The sequence below is a fragment of the Lactuca sativa genome, chromosome 2 (assembly GCF_002870075.4).
Source record: "Lactuca sativa cultivar Salinas chromosome 2, Lsat_Salinas_v11, whole genome shotgun sequence".
Lineage (NCBI taxonomy): Eukaryota > Viridiplantae > Streptophyta > Magnoliopsida > Asterales > Asteraceae > Lactuca > Lactuca sativa.
Genome location: NC_056624.2, coordinates 165,287,337 through 165,303,638, shown reverse-complemented (window position 1 = coordinate 165,303,638; position 16,302 = coordinate 165,287,337). Strand labels below are relative to the sequence as shown.

Below are 16,302 nucleotides of genomic sequence, written 5' to 3'. Positions count from 1 at the left end.
TATATCATATGGAAAAACACATTGTTACATTTAACTGGTCAAAAATGATAATTTGTTACATTGAATATTTGAATCTATTTCAAAGTTCAACTTGGGAACTCAACCGGTTTCTTGCGGTTAACAGTTTTCAGTTTTAGTATGAAAAAAAAAGCATTTGTGTGGATTTTTTCAAATACAATGGATGTGGAATCTTAAAATATTATATATAATGGTTGTATAAATAATTCACTTCTTATTTTGAAAATATATATATATATATATATATATATATATATATATATATATATATATATATATATATATATATATATATATATATATATATATATATATATATCAATGAATGCTAGATATTTAATAACTCTATGTACTATCATTGACACTAAAATGATTTTTTTTGTCTTTTGTTTTGTAGTTATTTGTATCATAAACTTTAACAAAAATCACTCATAAAATTTCAATACTTTTCAAGTCGATAAACATAAAGTCAAAATGTGAATGCGTTTCTTAGCCAAAAACAAAAACTTCTGGTAAATATACAGTGTTTTTTCACTCAACAAAAGTAACCACATAAAGATATTGTCATTAACGAAACAAACAAAAACATCAACAAGATTTAATGATTAATCCCTTTTTAAAGTGATAGCAAAAATTCTATCAGTTTTCTTTGGAATTTTAAAGTGTAATTCTAACCAATAAAGGGTAACAATGATCTTTCTCATAGTTAGGCCATGAAGTGTCGCCATTAACGAAGCTCTCATGACGCCTCCAAACTTCACTGTTGTAAATCTCATTTACTGTAAATTGCAAACCACTTTCCTTGACTTCCAGTAAAAACTCATCCAATGAGTTGCCTCTTTTAGGGCCCAAAAATATGGCTTCTGAGTGCCCTTCTTTTTTCAACAAACACTTGATAGTCTGAACAAGGCCTTTATGAAATTCTTTGAAAAAAGTACTACAAAATTATATAAAAGAATTCGAGATTATTTTAGAGAATTATGGAGTATAAAGGCGAAAAAAGTTGTATAGACTACCAATCGCTTGCAATAATGATATCAAAACTGTTGGAAATGTCTGAGAGCTCTTCGTGATTCCAATGCAACATCATTGATTTCACTTTCGTACAACCAAAAACACTTGAATTTGCATTTATGTTACGCTGAATATCTAAATGTTAAGGCTACTCAATTTTAAGTCAAATCAAAGTTGTTAAAGTCATTAGGGCGCCAGATCCCATCAGAACTCTTTAGTTAAGTGTGCTCAGGTAGGAGCAGTACTAGGATAGGTGACCCCTAGGAAGTCAGTGTCTACAACAGACTAGTCTCGTGTGTTTTAAGGCACTGGATCCCATCAAAACTTTGTGGTTAAGCGTGTTTGGGTGAGAGCAGTACTAAGATGGGTAACCCCTTAGGAAGTCATCTTGTCAGATTGACAGTATCTTGATACGTGTGCTTGGGGATGTTAAAAAAGAGGATACAATCAACTACTTGAGGATTTCCATCTGATATAACAACTTCTAATGCCTCGGTGACAGCTGCAACAAGTAAGCCTGCTAAGCCGTATCCTGATCCAAGTTCAATCACTCTCTTACACCTGAATTAGTAGGTTTAGTATGCAGGTATAAAATTATAAACAAAATGAGAATGATAATAGTAAGAAGAAACTTATAAATAAACCTGAACAAATCGAGTTGTGATAAACAATGATAAGCAAGGACTTCCTCTGATGGCCAAGAACCTGTTTCAGTAAGAAAATACATAAACATTAAAAGTGAAGACTCTAGTATTTATTATGGGGACTTATCTTTTTGAGTGTGAAGAAAACTTACAAACAAGGCCTGTGTTGTCAATGTCAAATGTGTTACAGATCTTAAAATCTTCAAGGTTTGCGTGATTGTCCACTCTCTGACTGCATTGAATTATATAAGTTAGCAATGATGGCATAAGAAGTAAAATCTCTCTTTTTCTGTAATGAACTTAAACCTAAAGAAATACAACAAGAATGAGTTTAAAGGAATCTTACTAAAGGAAAAGCTCAGTTGCATTGTGATTGGGCAATGTATAGCATACACAAGCTTCTGTGGCCTTTGGTAATGAAGGGGAAATCACTTCTTTATGCTCAAGCTTAGCGTTATCCACTAACCGGAAGGGTATCAAGCTGAATCCTTGATTCGCCTTTCTGGAAATACGCTTGATACCTTTTTCAGATTGCTCATCTGCACAGCATTTTCATAATAGATTATGATCTTTTATGTAATCGTTATCATCAATTTTCTAAATCACGTCTCGGATTTCAACATTCCATAAGCGTGAGTAATCATCGGCGTTTTGAGATTTTCAAATGTTTGAACGCACGCAATACCATTATACGAACAGAGAGAAACGCAAAGGGGATCAAGTTGAAGTTTAAACAGAGAAGGAATCTATAATTAGCAATCGGATCATTCATAACTTGCATGGTCAAATTCATAACTTAGAATCAGCTCATATCTCATTTGTAGGTCAAATCGTGTGGCAGATTCGGATCTTACCTGAAGCAGTGGACGAACTAGAAGGAATTAGGGCTCGACGAAGGATTCCCCACCTTAAAGACGATGCCTTTCTACCGTTCTCCATATGCTCAGTAAGTCAGAATTTTGCTTCCGTCCTTTATTTTCGCCAATGCCTTTTTCCTAAAACCATAATTAATTAATTAATTATTATTATTATTATTATTATTATTATTATTATTATTATGACATATTGACATGTTAAAATTTGTACGTGTTTTTACTTTTTACCGCTTACAAAATTTGATTTATTTTTCGATTCATCCCACAAAACTTGATTCCTTTTTTCATTAGCGAAGTTACATGTTTACTTTTGTAAAGGTTTTGATTGAAGATGCAACTGGATGTTTAGATCGTCTCGTCATTATTTTAAACATTAATTAAAATGTGATTATTACTATATAGGATTTTAGGATGCATTAGAATTTTATGTGGTAATGTTTTATTAATAATACTGTGTGAAACTGTGATATACATAATAATAATGGTGTAAATTGTAAAGCTATTACTGTTTTTCAGTTAAAAAATCCTACCCAGACTCACTCAAAGCACATTGTACTTTTTTTTTAACCACCAAAACAATTAACCTTTGAGAGTTTTTTATTTTTCATAAAAAAAATCACTACATAAAAAATTGGATTTGTAAAAACAATTATAGTTTGGAATTTGTTTGGTTTAACCGTTTAAAGAATTTTCTTTTATGATTTAACCATTCAAACTTAAAAAAAAATTCCTAAAAAAAACCATATTTAACAAAGAGAAATATTGATGTTTGCTATTCAATATGGGAAAAAAACTTTGTGTGGTTATTTTGGAAAAAACAAACTTTTAGTGGTTAAATCATAAAAAAAATTCTTTTAATGGTTAAAGCGAATAAAAAAATCAAACTATAATGATTTTTATGTAATTTTTTCTATTTTAAAAGGGTCAAATTAATGGGTCGGGTATCTCATGACAGATTTATAAATTTTAGTCATGAATCACTAGAAGTTATTATATACAAAAGCTAAACTTCCATACATACTAATTAGTAGCGGATCAAGAACGAAATCAACATGATCCATCGCACAAAAGATTAAATAAAATAAAAGACATTTTATTGATGTTGGGGAGAATCAAAATCCAAGAAGCCCAATGTTTATGTATTTAAATTCCTAGCTCATTGAGGGCACACAACATTATAATTTTATAAATTTTCTTTTAAGGCTCTTTAACCCTTCCCTCCCCTCTTTCTTTGTCAGCGTTGTGTCTGCCCTTTGGGTATCTATTGATTTGATGGATCCAGACATCCTGTTATGATTTGATGGATCCAGACATCCTGTTATCAATGTGAAGCATATCAAATTTTAAAATTTATTAGAAAGATTTGAATCAAGGTTGATTTGCAGGTTAATCCTTAATTGATATATATATATATATATATATATATATATATATATATATATATATATATATATATATATATATATATATATATATAATGATATTAACTTCAACATATATATAAGATGTGATGTATACAACTAGTGAGTTTGAACAATATGTATTGGAAGTTAGTGAATAACAAATTTGAGAAAAAAAACTTTACTAGAATAATTTTTTATAAAATCTGATATATATATATATATATATATATATATATATATATATATATATATATATATATATATATATATATATATATATATATATATATATTCAACAAAAATTATGTTATATTTATTTTTATTTTATATAATAAAGACATAATTAAACACAGTTTTTTAGAATTTGCATGGTGAATATAAATATCAAAATGCATATGCACTTGATCCTTGTGGTTTCAAAATCATGTATGGTTGGTCTTTTTGTCAAATTTCATTAGAAAATAGACGATATGTCTAAGAAAAATGACCAAAATACCCTTAATTTTATTGTTTATGTTCTTTCACCATTTTATAAACTACATGGACTAAGTAAATTAATAGAAAGAAATTAAATAAGAACTCTAATGTTTTCATCCTCCCGTTGTCAACTTTACCCTCCAACCCTAAATGCTACCTACAACCACCGCCACTACCTTTGACGCTACCTGCAACCGATCATCATCATCATTCACCCTTGAATCAAGGGGTATCAGACACCACCCTACTGCTTCTCATTTTTTTTCCTCATCTCCGACGACTCCACCAATGATCTAACCTTATTCTCCAAACCCGTGTAAATGATCTTTTAATGTTTTTCATAAATATCCTCCTTCGATCTTCAACACATTTGCCCTTTACCAATAAATCCGTCGATGGTGATGGTGAGACTGTATCATAAATATCAACTTCAACCCTATATAAATGGTTTTAAAAAGATTTTTTTGGAAAGATCCATACACGTTAACCCCTTATAAACGGAACTTTTTATGTTTCCAAGCTCTTATGGGATAACCGCGGATAAACAGTTTTCAAAAAGAATGATTTTTGCATTAGTTGTATCAGAAAGATCGAATTCAAAAATATTAACCTTGATACATAAATACTGACCTTGATAGAACCAACAATAAGTTCATGAATGTATTTGTTTCTAATTTTGTAGTTTCTCATTCTTTTGATTTCTTATTTTTTGTTCACATCTATAACCGTTGTGCATAATTGGAAATCCTTGTTTTGATTTAGAACATATTCTCATCGCCTTTGAATATTGATCTTGAAATTATGAGCATAATGGATTTAAGACTAGGGTTCTTATGGTTAACTTTGTTGCAAATCTTTCAATTTTTTATGGCGGTTTACACTTCACATATGAGTAAGGAGTAAGGTTTCGGGTTTATCCGTCAATCGAAAAAAAAAGGCAGAGGAAGGGATGTTGAAGGTAGGGGTGTAATCAATCTGAATCAATTCAAGTACTGGCAAGCTCGAAACTCTACTCGAGCTCGACTTAAGCTTAATAAAGTAATCGAGACTTTCGACTTTGGCAATTAACTTGATTAACTCTTGAAAAAAATTACATTAAATTACAATAAAACTGCATGTGAGTTCAACTCAATTCAGCTATTTAATATGTAAATATAAATATGAATAAAACAAAGAGTAAAAGTATAAATATAACAATGCTCGGTTAAGCCCACAAGTTTTATGATCCGAGTAGTCCAATACTCAAGCTCGACTGATGATGTGCTCGAGTAGCTCGAGCTCAAGCTTCACTTGACTTGAACTGAACCAATTTCGAGTATTTTTCGAATCAGTCTTGAGTATCTCATGATTTGGTCCGACTAAGTTACACCATTGACGAGTGAGTGAAGATGAAAATACATGGGTGGCTTCCAAAAGGAAATTTGGGTGGGTCCTATGTTATTTTATAATGATAAAGAAATAAGATTAGGTGTGAGCAATGAACGATTTTATGAGAAAAAAAACGGCGATTTTAGGATGTTGTACGGGAAGCAACATGTATGTCTATAAGGCGCAAAAACGATGAAGGGGACAGTGTTTGTGCTGTCATAACGCACAAAAATGCCTAGGTGGGTGTTGCTCATACCTACGACTCTAAGGCCATCTCCAATGGGAGTTCAATGGAGGGTTTAATGGGGAGTTTAATCTCATTAAACTCAAAATCTCCATTGTGGGAAAGTGACTAGGATTCAATGGAATGGAGAGTTCAATCCCCATTGAACTCTATATTCTCTCCCCTCTCTCTCTCTCTCTCTCACACACACACACACACACACACACACACACACACACATATATATATATATATATATATATATATATATATATTGAAGATGGCCTAAGTATAAATAAGAATAATCATAACAGTAAATCTCCCTATCTAATAAACAAAACCAACGCTCCACGTGTCAATTCAAAACAGCAGAATTATTCCAAAGTTAAATACCGATTATACCCCTACTTTGTTTCAACTACAAATCAAAATATATAGAACGCCCTGTTTTCTTTCCATTTACTCGGTGATAACAACTGTACATATTAAATCAAAAATTCATTACATACCCGATTCAATGCATGTTATTATGGTATCCAATTTCTTATATAAGGTATGATATCAATTGCATTCAATTTGATCGTATTCTGCTCAATATATAATTCAAACATATGATATCAATTGTTTATTTACAGCATCGTGTTTCCAAGGTTTACAATCTATCACAGTTGAAAATCGTCCACTCAATCACAAACTTCTATCGCTTCAGTAACTTTATAAAAACCTGCTTTCAGATTGTTTGTTTATCTTTTGTTTCTTCTTGTGTTTTTTTTATGTTTGTGTTCTTTTTTTCACATCACTTTTTGCTTCTCCCTGTTTGTGAGTGTGTGGAATTGCTTAACTGTTGCTATTTCTCTTTATGAACTAAATTGTTTTTTTAAGCCCCTGTTTCCCAATCATGGACAGAAAATGGCGACCTTTATTTGCTCCCTTGATGTTGCTATTTCTGTTTAATATTAACCATCATATCTTAATATTAACGAAAGTATTACTTTTTACATGAAACTTTTAGTAAGTTTTTTTGTTTAAACACAAAACTGAGAAATCAAACGTAAAAAATGTTGATTGGAGTAAAGTTATTGAATGATTGGATATATATTGACCTGTTGACGAACACCGAGTGGATAGATATCGCCATATGTGATATCCCATTCGAAGAATCTGTATGGATCTTCATCGTCGTGCCACTCTGTAAAACGACCTGATACACCAAAAATATGATGGTGGACACCTAAGCTGCTCACATGCCAGTTGAACAACTAACCTAAAAAACCTATGCCACATAAAGCAAAATAAGTATTAACTGGTTCATAAATTTGATACTATTAATTTAAAAACAAAAACCAGTACATAGATATTAAATCAAAATTACTTATAGAAGCATATATATTCAAGTTTTTTCATAATACCCGAAAAAGGAAATCTAATCCAAGCATATATATTCAAGTTTTTTCCAAAATTGACAAATTTGCCCTTTAATCGCAAATTTTCTGTACAGGGACATAATTGTAATTTTCTGTACATGGATATAATGGTAATTTTCTGTATAGGGATATAATTGTAGTTGACAAATTTGCCCTTTAATCGCAAAATTTCTGTACAGGGACATAATGGTAGTTTGTGTTTGTATGTGTGTTTTTGTTCTATTTTCTTTGTTTGGTAAGTCCATGGAATTTTTCTCTCTTTAATATTTGTTTCTCTTTTTGTGACTTTTAAATCCAATTGGTGCATTTTTGGGAAGTTTTCCACCTGTATAATATGTTAACCTCATTCACGACCACAATAAACTTTGTATTACACAAAGGGTAAAAAATTATGAAGCAAAAAAACTGATTATTTAATGTTATAACAATTTATTTCTGCATTTTTAGCCCTTAATAGCATCACACTTTCATTTTATGCAGAAAATAGCAACATACTTTCAAGTTATTAGGATATATTTGTTGTTTCTGCATATTTTGTTATAAATTCCTTTTTAACAATAAAACTTCACAAATAATCCACAAAATAAAAAGGCAACCTTCTTTAATTAAACCTTTTTAATTTTTTTTTCTGCATTTTTATCCCTTAATAGTAGCATACTTTCATTCCATGCAGAATATTACATTGTACTTTATAAGATTTGTGTTTTTAACAACTTTTTCATAAGAACATATACTATTTCTATAAGAACATATACTATTTCCATATGTGTTTTTTTTGTGTGTATTTGTTGTAACATAATAGAAAATTAGCATCACAATTTACTTTTTTGCCCCTACTCGATTAACTACTTTGTAATAACTCATATTTCTATAGTATTTTGTAGAAATATCTACAATTTATGTAAATAAAAACTTAATTTTTTTCCAGCAACTAGCATGTAATTTACTTAAATCGGTTTTTATGCATATTTTGTTATAAATTCGTTTTTAACAATAAAACTTTACAAATAACCCACAAAATATTACTGAAGTTTCAATAAATAATCATTCAACCATATTCACGGCCATAATAAACTTTGTGTTCCACGAAGGGTAAAAAATTATGAAGCAAAAAAATTTGATTATTTTATTTTATAATAATTTATTTCTGCATTTACGTAAATAAAAAAACATTAATCCTTTAATTAATAATTTATTGAAAATGATTGATTCATAATTATGAGTTTTAACTATAAAAACTTATTTATTTTTAAAATATTATAATTATTATATGTTTAGGAATATATTTATGTAACATTTTTTAAAAATTAATTTGTTGATGTTAAAAATTAAAATTATGAAGAATTAAAGTCATTTTTAGGATACAGTTATTATCGTATTTAGGTAATAATAAACAAACTGTTTCATGAACATAAACTTGATAATTATCAATAGACTTTCGTTGTATGTGTCATATAGCATCTATTCAAATTTATATACTTTTTTACAAATATATATTAATATTAATTTTAAATAATCAATAGAAAAAGTGTTAAACAAACTTAACTCTTATTAATAATATAATTTTTTTATAAATTTTTTACCCGTGGTTCCCACGGGTTGTAACCTAGTAAATAAATAAGAACACAATGTTCATTTTTAAAAAATAACAGTTCAAAAATATATAATATTTAATATATGAAGGATCTACCCTACTAACAAAATAAAACCACGGGACCAACCATATACTTGTTTTGATAGTTGTCAATCTCGAGTACAAACCACATAAACCAATTGTGTCTGTGATAAAACAATAAATAATTTTCAAAGTTAACAAACACATTTTGTGGGCAGATTACATACAGTCAAAATCAACCCCAACGACTACGTGGGCGCACCAAGTAACCTATCAAACTATGTCTTCTTTATGAAGTCGCTCTTATGATATTTAATACCTAAAACCCCCCAGTTCCATCTCTGCAAATTTAATCGGTTTTCCAAAACCTTTCAATCTCCACGACCACCCGCTATGAACACTCAAACAAGGTATGCAACACATGAATTAAGACTGACAAAATTTTCACAGACGGGCTTTAAATCTTTAATGCTCTGTGTTCTTCTCCTTCTTGTAGTTTAGGATCAGAGATTCCAAACGCTCACATCGTGATAAAGCAATGGTGGATTCCAGTCATCTATCTTCTTCTTCTTCTTCTGTTCCAATCGTGTAGCGCAGAATCAGAGATCGTCACCATTGATGTTCACAGAGCGAACTCTCTTCTCAACAATGACAACTACCGTTATCTTGACGTCAGGTAATTACTTCGTATTTATTATAATTCAGATTGAATCACTACTTTCGTGATTTTGTTTACGAACTATTACTTCTTTCATGTTGTTTCTCTTTATAATTTGTAAATTTTTTATCCTTATCTGATGACAGGACTTCGGAGGAGTTCATGAAAGGTCATATCCACGTCGATGATGCTCTTAATATTCCTTATATGTTTAATACCCCTCAGGGTAATTCTACCATTTTTCTCCATGAATATTATGGTTTTGCTATGAATCCAAATATAATTTTTTTTCTATAATCATGTTATTTTGTTCTCAAAAAATATTTTTTCTTGATAAATAGAAGTAATGTCGACTTTTTGAGCTTTCAGGTAGAGTGAAGAATGTCAATTTCTCGGAACAAGTACTCCATTTGTGTAAAAAGGATGATCATCTTGTTGTGGTAAATCAAATGAATAAGAAAATACTTTTCTTTTTGTTCAAAAATATAATTTTAAAATGTAGCCTTTTGTCTTGTATTGGACTTTTATGTGTTAAGGGTTGTCAATCCGGCGTTCGTTCTGTTTATGCAACAACCATTCTACTTGATGCGGTAAGTTTTGTTTTCACCTAAAAATTAGTGCTCACTTTTCTCATCAATATATTTTTTTAGAGCATATATTTTTTTTAATAAAAATAGAATATTTGTAGGGATTCAAACATGTATATAACATGGGAGGGGGATATCTTGCGTGGGTAGAGAATGGTCTACCTGTGGCTGTGGTGACACCCAAAGTGGAGCTCTAAGTCCTTTTGCATGATGATACAAAGTGTTATTGTATAAAAATGTAAATATCGTAACATGATTGTATTCGATTTGATTATTTTGGTTATGTTATGAAGAATATATTTATGAGAAAATGACAAAAATAGCCAATTACACTAATTGCATTACAAAAATAGCCAAAAAAAATCGGGATTACATATTTAGCCACCCATTTCGCACTTGTACTTTCGCAGATGAGATGCCCATTTCGCAGATGGGACCTTCTCATCTGCGAAATGGGTGATTTTTAGGTATAAAAACGTTTTTTTTTTTTTTTTTTTTTTTTCATTTTCACCATTCTCTACACAAAAACTCTCTCTAACTTTGGGCTTCTCTCGGAATTTTGGCTAGTTTTTGAAGAAAATGGAGAATTATGTCAACAATCCCGCAAATATGGTTAGATTTTAACTCTTTTAATGTTTAAAGTTATTTTTTTTTAATCAATTCTTGTATTATTTAGTGTTAAAAAAGGGTAATTTTGTTGTGTTTGATAGTTTTAGTATATTTTTAGTATACTTGAAGTTTAAATGCAAGTAGAGACAAGTAGAGACTGCGTAGATAATGTTTACAATTTGTTATTTTTGTAGTTTTTTTAGTTGTTGTATAACCTGAAATCTTGTAAATTTTTATCCAATAATTGTTTATATAAACTGCAAAATAGTTGTTTGTATATATATTTGTCGTATAACATTTGTATAAGTTGAAAATTTGTCGTATATATATTGTTAGAAATTGTTTTTATTTGTCGTATAAGTTGAAAATTTTGTATAAAGTAGTCGTATAACTTGCAAAATTGTTAGTTTGGTTGTCGTTTTATTTATAAATTTTTTTGTTTATATGGTTATATAATGTTAGTTTTAATTAGAAAGATAAAAATTGTTTATATATTTGTCGTTTAAGTTGAAAATTTGTTTAAGTTGAAAATATGTTTAAATTGAAAATATTTATATAATTATGTATGATATTGTTTTCTATCGTAAATATATTTGTTGTATAACTTGGAAAATTGTTTATATATGTGTATGTTATTGTTTTTTATCGGGGAAATATATATATTAGTAATTAAGAAAGTATTTGCAGTTCGTAATCATATATTTAAAAAAAAATATATTTTTTAGTTATCTAATTTGTTTTCGTGTTTTTTTTGCAGCATGATTTTAGTTTAATGAATACGAAAGTCTTTGCGAACCTAAAAGGCTCTGGCGGTAACATATGGGAAGTCTTTGAAGTTTTAGATGATGCCCGACGTGCTATTTTCAGAAATACCGTCTTTGGCTATTTTATTGATGTCCCTCGTTTACAAGGGGACGCTTTATTGTTTCATAAAATGTTCCTTCATCAGATCCGGCCGGACCCTGTTTTATCTCCAGATGGAATAAAACGTTTATATTTTCGAGTAGGCAATACCAAAATGGTTTATGGGCCGGAAGAGTTTTGTTTGTTTACCGGCTTCAATTTTGGGGAGTATCCAAAAAACATTGGGAGAAAAGGGTCGGAAAAATTAATAAGCAGTAAAAAAAGATGTTTACTGCGTGAACGGCTATTTCCGGACCATACTAATAGTTCGGTGAAAATCGGCGACCTGAAAAGTTTAATTTTAAATCAAACATTCCTAGCACTTGACGACCTTGATGCAGTTAGAGTATGTTTGATATACATTTTGTGTGAAGGTTTTTTGGGCAAAGAAGTAAACGATCGGGTGCCACAAGATTGGTTTTTTTTGGCTGAGAATTTGGATCTCTGGAATAGGTATATTTTCTTTACGTTAAAAGTTCTATTTTATTAAAGTTATAATTTATATAATAATCAATTTTGTTTTTTTTTTTTGTTTTGTTAGCTTCTCTTGGGGTAGCTATCTATGGGATTTTACTTTTGTTGACCTTGAGGATACGTGGAATAAGATACATCATTATTTATCACTTCCTCAGCGTGGTCAAACTTTAAAGTATTCCGTCTCAGGATTTACGACTCCAATTAGGGTATAAAAATTTTCTTATATTTAAATTGTTTTATTGTTATATTTTTTATTTTAATTTTAACTTTTATTACTGTTATTGTACAAAATTGTAGATATGGATATATGAGATGATTCCGGCTGTTCGTGCATGTGGATTTGCATTGAGAAAAAATAAAGACTTGCCTCGGATGAAAAGATGGAGCGGAACAAAAAAATTGAAATGGGTTGACGTGAACAAGATTTGGTCAAAGATGCAGGTTTAAAAATATTTCGTTTATTATTAATAAAGTTGATTATTATAGTTTTATATGCATTTTTAATATGTTTAATTTTTTAGGAGGGGCTACCACCAAGACAAAACATGTTACCGGGTGATGGTGAGATGACATCTTTTTATTATATGTCATTTCAAGAGTATGTATATGGTGAAGGGAAAGCAGTTCCATCCCCAGTACGGGACCATTTTAGGAGACAAGACGAATCTTCGTCTAGTATGTCGTCCAGTGGTCGCTCTCATGGTAGAGGTCGGGGCAGTGGGAAACACAAGCTAGACGAGTTGTTGAAACGGGTACATGCACTGGAGCAGCATGTGTTTATGAATCAACAAAAACCTACAGAGGTTTTTGTTGAAGAAGTGATGAACAATTTTGGAACGACATTATTTTTGAGGAACCGACAGTGTCACAAAGAAATTATGATGAACAGGTTAGTTATACGCTACATTATTTATTAAATTTTAAACATATATGAATACCTGTGTTCATATTTTATATTTGAAAATATAGGTTGTGCAAGATGAAATGATGAATAAAAACAATACAACTCAAAATGTTTTTGGTGATACTCAAGACGACAAGGTTGTTATAGATGTTACCTTTACGATTTTAATAATTACTTTTTAATAAAGTGTATTTTGTTATTAAGTAAAAAGTTATATTTTTAATGTAGGTGTTGGAGGAGAGTACTCAGTATGCGGGGAACAAATTTGATGATGATGTGTGTGATGTAAACGATTATAGTGAAATTAAAGAGGTTATTATATAGTTACATTAATATTAATATTTTGTTTATTTAGATATTATTGCTTATTAAATTATGTGTATTTCGTTATTAAGTATAAAGTATTATCTTTAATGTAGGAGTGGGAGGAGAGGAATGACAATGCAGGGAACAAATTTGATGATGATGTGCCGGATGAAGACGAACTTATAATAATGGGAAATGTAGATTATTTTCATGATGATGATGATGACAAAGAAGTTACACCCGATAAACCTAGGAGTCGAAAACCATCACAATTTTTATGCACTCCTTACACCGAGGTATTCGTTTTATTTATAAACTGTTGATTTTATGTTTATGTGAATTATCTGAAAGATATACATTTAAACATTTGAATATTGTTTTTAGTTGCACACGACACCGAAACAAAAAAGAAGAACAAAAAAGAAGGTTGGTATGAAATCAACAAGCCCCGTTCCTCCTCCAGTTTTTGGTGTTGCTCATGACTTCTCCAGGTTGCGCCTGCAACCTTACGTAGCAGGCGGTGAGGATGTCATCCAAAATTATGTATTGCATTCATATGATGTGCAGCATCGTTTGTTTAATTTCGTGTTAGATAGAGATTTTTGGAGCTCATTGTTTGGGCATACACACGACGGATGGTTGGAGTCAGCGGTAAATAAATTGTTAATTAATTCTTTTAAAAGTTATTTGTTTTTTAGTCAATAACAAAAGTATCATGTGTGCAGCATATAACCATTTGGTACCGACTTTTGATGGAGAGACGGTTTGAGAGCGACCGACATACAATAATGCCTCCAATTTTTTTTGTTTCTCATGCTTTGGAAGAAGGACAGGACTGGAGGGCGTTTATGGCTGGTATTGCTACATACCCCAACTTCATGGTTGCTTGGTGGGATGTTGATACGGTAAACTTAATAGTTTATATTGAAAATAATATCGTTTTTTTGTTATGTTTTTGTATTGTGATGTTTTTGTATTGTGATGTAAATAAACATAATTTTATTTTCTGATCCTTATACAGGTCTTATTGCCGATTCATTCATCCCCTAATCATTGGCTATTTGGGGAACTACGATTAGCGTCAATGGAAGTGCATATTTATGACAGTCTTGGTAGAGGTGCTTATGAAAAATTCCAATCCGAAGGAATCTTTTCCAAATTTGAACGTCGGGTGGCAAATTATTTGGACAAGATTAAGTATTGGGCGCGGAGGAACATCCCAAGGATTCCATTGAATATGCAATTCATTTATGAAGAAAACGTTCCCCAACAAAGTAGTCATTTGGGAGATTGCAGTGTTTTTCTTTGTATGTTTATGGAGCAATTGGTTTCAGGTCAACCAATACGTGTTCTTATTGACCCAAAGAACGCAGCTTTAGAGTTCCGTCTCCGGATGGCAAAAATTATTTGGGGGTCTAGTCTTGCTCCTCTGTAGTTGGATTATATAAATGTATATACAAATTAATGTTGGATTTCATTATTAGTTTATCTTTAGAGTTTACTCAACGGATGACAAAAAATATAACGTTACGACAATTACAACAATTTAGTGACCTACTAATTACTTATCAATAAATTCAACATAAGAACGACCACAACATTTGTTTTAACGTTACAAATACAACAATTTATTGACCTAACAACTTCAAAACCATAAAAACAATATTGAAAAGCTTACAACTTGTAAACAAGAAGTGCCAAGAACAACACCCAACTACAAACCAACGCTATCTTTAACTTCTTATCTTCTGATTGAAAGAGCTTATTAGAGTTAGCTACTTTAGCTATTACCATAGAAGATTGGTCCTTCTCTTCATCAACCCAACTGATAAACCCGCATTTTGGTCCCTGTTAAATTTAATATCCACAGTAAGAAAATAAATTTGTGTCATGTAAACACGAGGGTTTAAATTTGAATGACGGTAAGAACATGATACCAAATACGGGCAAGCGTAGAACAATCTTCCTGGGTTTTTAGCTGTACCCGAAATCCTAACGATACGTTCTCCTCCACAATTGCAGTATGCCATTAGCCTTTTTATTCTTTTAAATCGGAGTTACTTTCTCAGTTAAATTTTTTCATAATGAGTGACACCCATTTATAGAATAAATCATATTACGGACAATTCTTTTTGACTATGAAATAAACTGGTTTGACTATGAATTCAAAAAGTTCAACTATGGAATGCAGACAAGTACATTCTGTAGTATTGTCATGTCGGTCAGTGAAATTTGACTATGAAATGAACTGGTTTGACTATGAATTCAAAAAGGTCAACTATGAAATGCAGACAAGTACATTCTGTAGTATTGTCATGTCGGTCAGTGAAATTTGACTATGAAATGAACTGGTTTGACTATGAATTTAAAATGTTCAACTACGAATTTAAAGGGTTAAACTATGAATTTTGATCAGTAGAGATACAATATCTTCTATTTATAATTCCATTTGTGTGATCATTGTAGAGCACAATTATCGGTATTGAAAATGAGTAGTCACAGCCAAAGAACCTTTTCTCAACTACCAATTTTCTTGCATAACCTTCAAAGAACAAATCCTAATACCTTCACAGCCATTAAGAAAACCGATAACAACCGCTTTCAATTCTGCTTTGTGGCTTTAGGTTGCGTGGTATAACATACTTCTTTTATTGAGTTATACAATATTTCATGGTAATGTATGTCGATTAGTTCTTACATAACACTAATATGTGTTCGTTTTTATGTAGATTCGTACCTTCCTTAGGTGCATGATACCGCTGATATATGTGGGTTATTTACCCCTTCTTGGGAGCTT

General features: G+C 30.7%; 3 protein-coding genes across 5 annotated transcripts; 2 read left to right on the top strand and 1 right to left on the bottom strand.

Moving 5' to 3' along the window:
- Positions 1-482: 482 nt before the first annotated feature.
- LOC111913360 (calmodulin-lysine N-methyltransferase) lies at positions 483-2,662 on the bottom strand. Its single transcript, XM_023909083.2, has 7 exons — positions 2,531-2,662; positions 2,023-2,215; positions 1,829-1,908; positions 1,677-1,737; positions 1,478-1,593; positions 1,035-1,167; positions 483-955 (listed from the first exon to the last, which is right to left on the bottom strand). Exons 1-7 carry the CDS (start codon positions 2,613-2,615, stop codon positions 676-678), a joined length of 948 nt encoding a protein of 315 aa, XP_023764851.1. The 5' UTR covers positions 2,616-2,662; the 3' UTR covers positions 483-675.
- A 6,627-nt stretch (positions 2,663-9,289) lies between these two features.
- Positions 9,290-10,642, top strand: LOC111913326 (thiosulfate sulfurtransferase 18). The gene is made up of 6 exons (XM_023909044.3): positions 9,290-9,471; positions 9,558-9,737; positions 9,866-9,945; positions 10,089-10,159; positions 10,256-10,309; positions 10,408-10,642. Exons 1-6 carry the CDS (start codon positions 9,455-9,457, stop codon positions 10,501-10,503), a joined length of 498 nt encoding a protein of 165 aa, XP_023764812.1. The 5' UTR covers positions 9,290-9,454; the 3' UTR covers positions 10,504-10,642.
- LOC111901318 (uncharacterized) lies at positions 10,408-15,045 on the top strand. 3 transcript variants are annotated; one of them, XR_008230296.1, is made up of 8 exons: positions 10,408-10,544; positions 10,874-10,918; positions 11,673-12,271; positions 12,360-12,501; positions 12,593-12,736; positions 12,817-13,184; positions 13,265-13,336; positions 13,428-13,517. XR_008230296.1 is itself a non-coding variant. In XM_052768487.1 (7 exons), exons 2-7 carry the CDS (start codon positions 13,280-13,282, stop codon positions 14,938-14,940), a joined length of 1,185 nt encoding a protein of 394 aa, XP_052624447.1. In that variant the 5' UTR covers positions 13,047-13,184; positions 13,265-13,279; the 3' UTR covers positions 14,941-15,045. The 3 variants fall into 3 exon arrangements, 1 of the variants encoding a protein (XP_052624447.1); XR_008230297.1 differs by having other exon boundaries at positions 10,409-10,544; positions 10,883-10,918; XM_052768487.1 differs by lacking the exons at positions 10,408-10,544; positions 10,874-10,918; positions 11,673-12,271; positions 12,360-12,501; positions 12,593-12,736 and adding exons at positions 13,619-13,801; positions 13,890-14,156; positions 14,231-14,410; positions 14,527-15,045 and having other exon boundaries at positions 13,047-13,184; positions 13,428-13,511.
- Positions 15,046-16,302: the final 1,257 nt, after the last annotated feature.

What these genes read in the sequence shown, in the direction of transcription:
- LOC111913326 (XM_023909044.3), top strand. An exon ending in TACCGTTATCTTGACGTCAG is followed by an intron (nt 9,738 to 9,865) that starts GTAATTACTTCG and finishes ATCTGATGACAG; the next exon opens with GACTTCGGAGGAGTTCATGA. An exon ending in AGGATGATCATCTTGTTGTG is followed by an intron (nt 10,160 to 10,255) that starts GTAAATCAAATG and finishes TTATGTGTTAAG; the next exon opens with GGTTGTCAATCCGGCGTTCG.
- LOC111901318 (XM_052768487.1), top strand. Translation starts at nt 13,280, where the DNA reads ATGATGAATAAAAACAATACAACTCAAAATGTTTTTGGTGATACTCAA. An exon ending in ATTATAGTGAAATTAAAGAG is followed by an intron (nt 13,512 to 13,618) that starts GTTATTATATAG and finishes TCTTTAATGTAG; the next exon opens with GAGTGGGAGGAGAGGAATGA. An exon ending in ACGGATGGTTGGAGTCAGCG is followed by an intron (nt 14,157 to 14,230) that starts GTAAATAAATTG and finishes TCATGTGTGCAG; the next exon opens with CATATAACCATTTGGTACCG.
- LOC111913360 (XM_023909083.2), bottom strand. Translation starts at nt 2,615, where the DNA reads ATGGAGAACGGTAGAAAGGCATCGTCTTTAAGGTGGGGAATCCTTCGT. An exon ending in GCAACTGAGCTTTTCCTTTA is followed by an intron (nt 1,909 to 2,022) that starts GTAAGATTCCTT and finishes AATTCAATGCAG; the next exon opens with TCAGAGAGTGGACAATCACG. An exon ending in ATCATTATTGCAAGCGATTG is followed by an intron (nt 956 to 1,034) that starts GTAGTCTATACA and finishes ATAATTTTGTAG; the next exon opens with TACTTTTTTCAAAGAATTTC.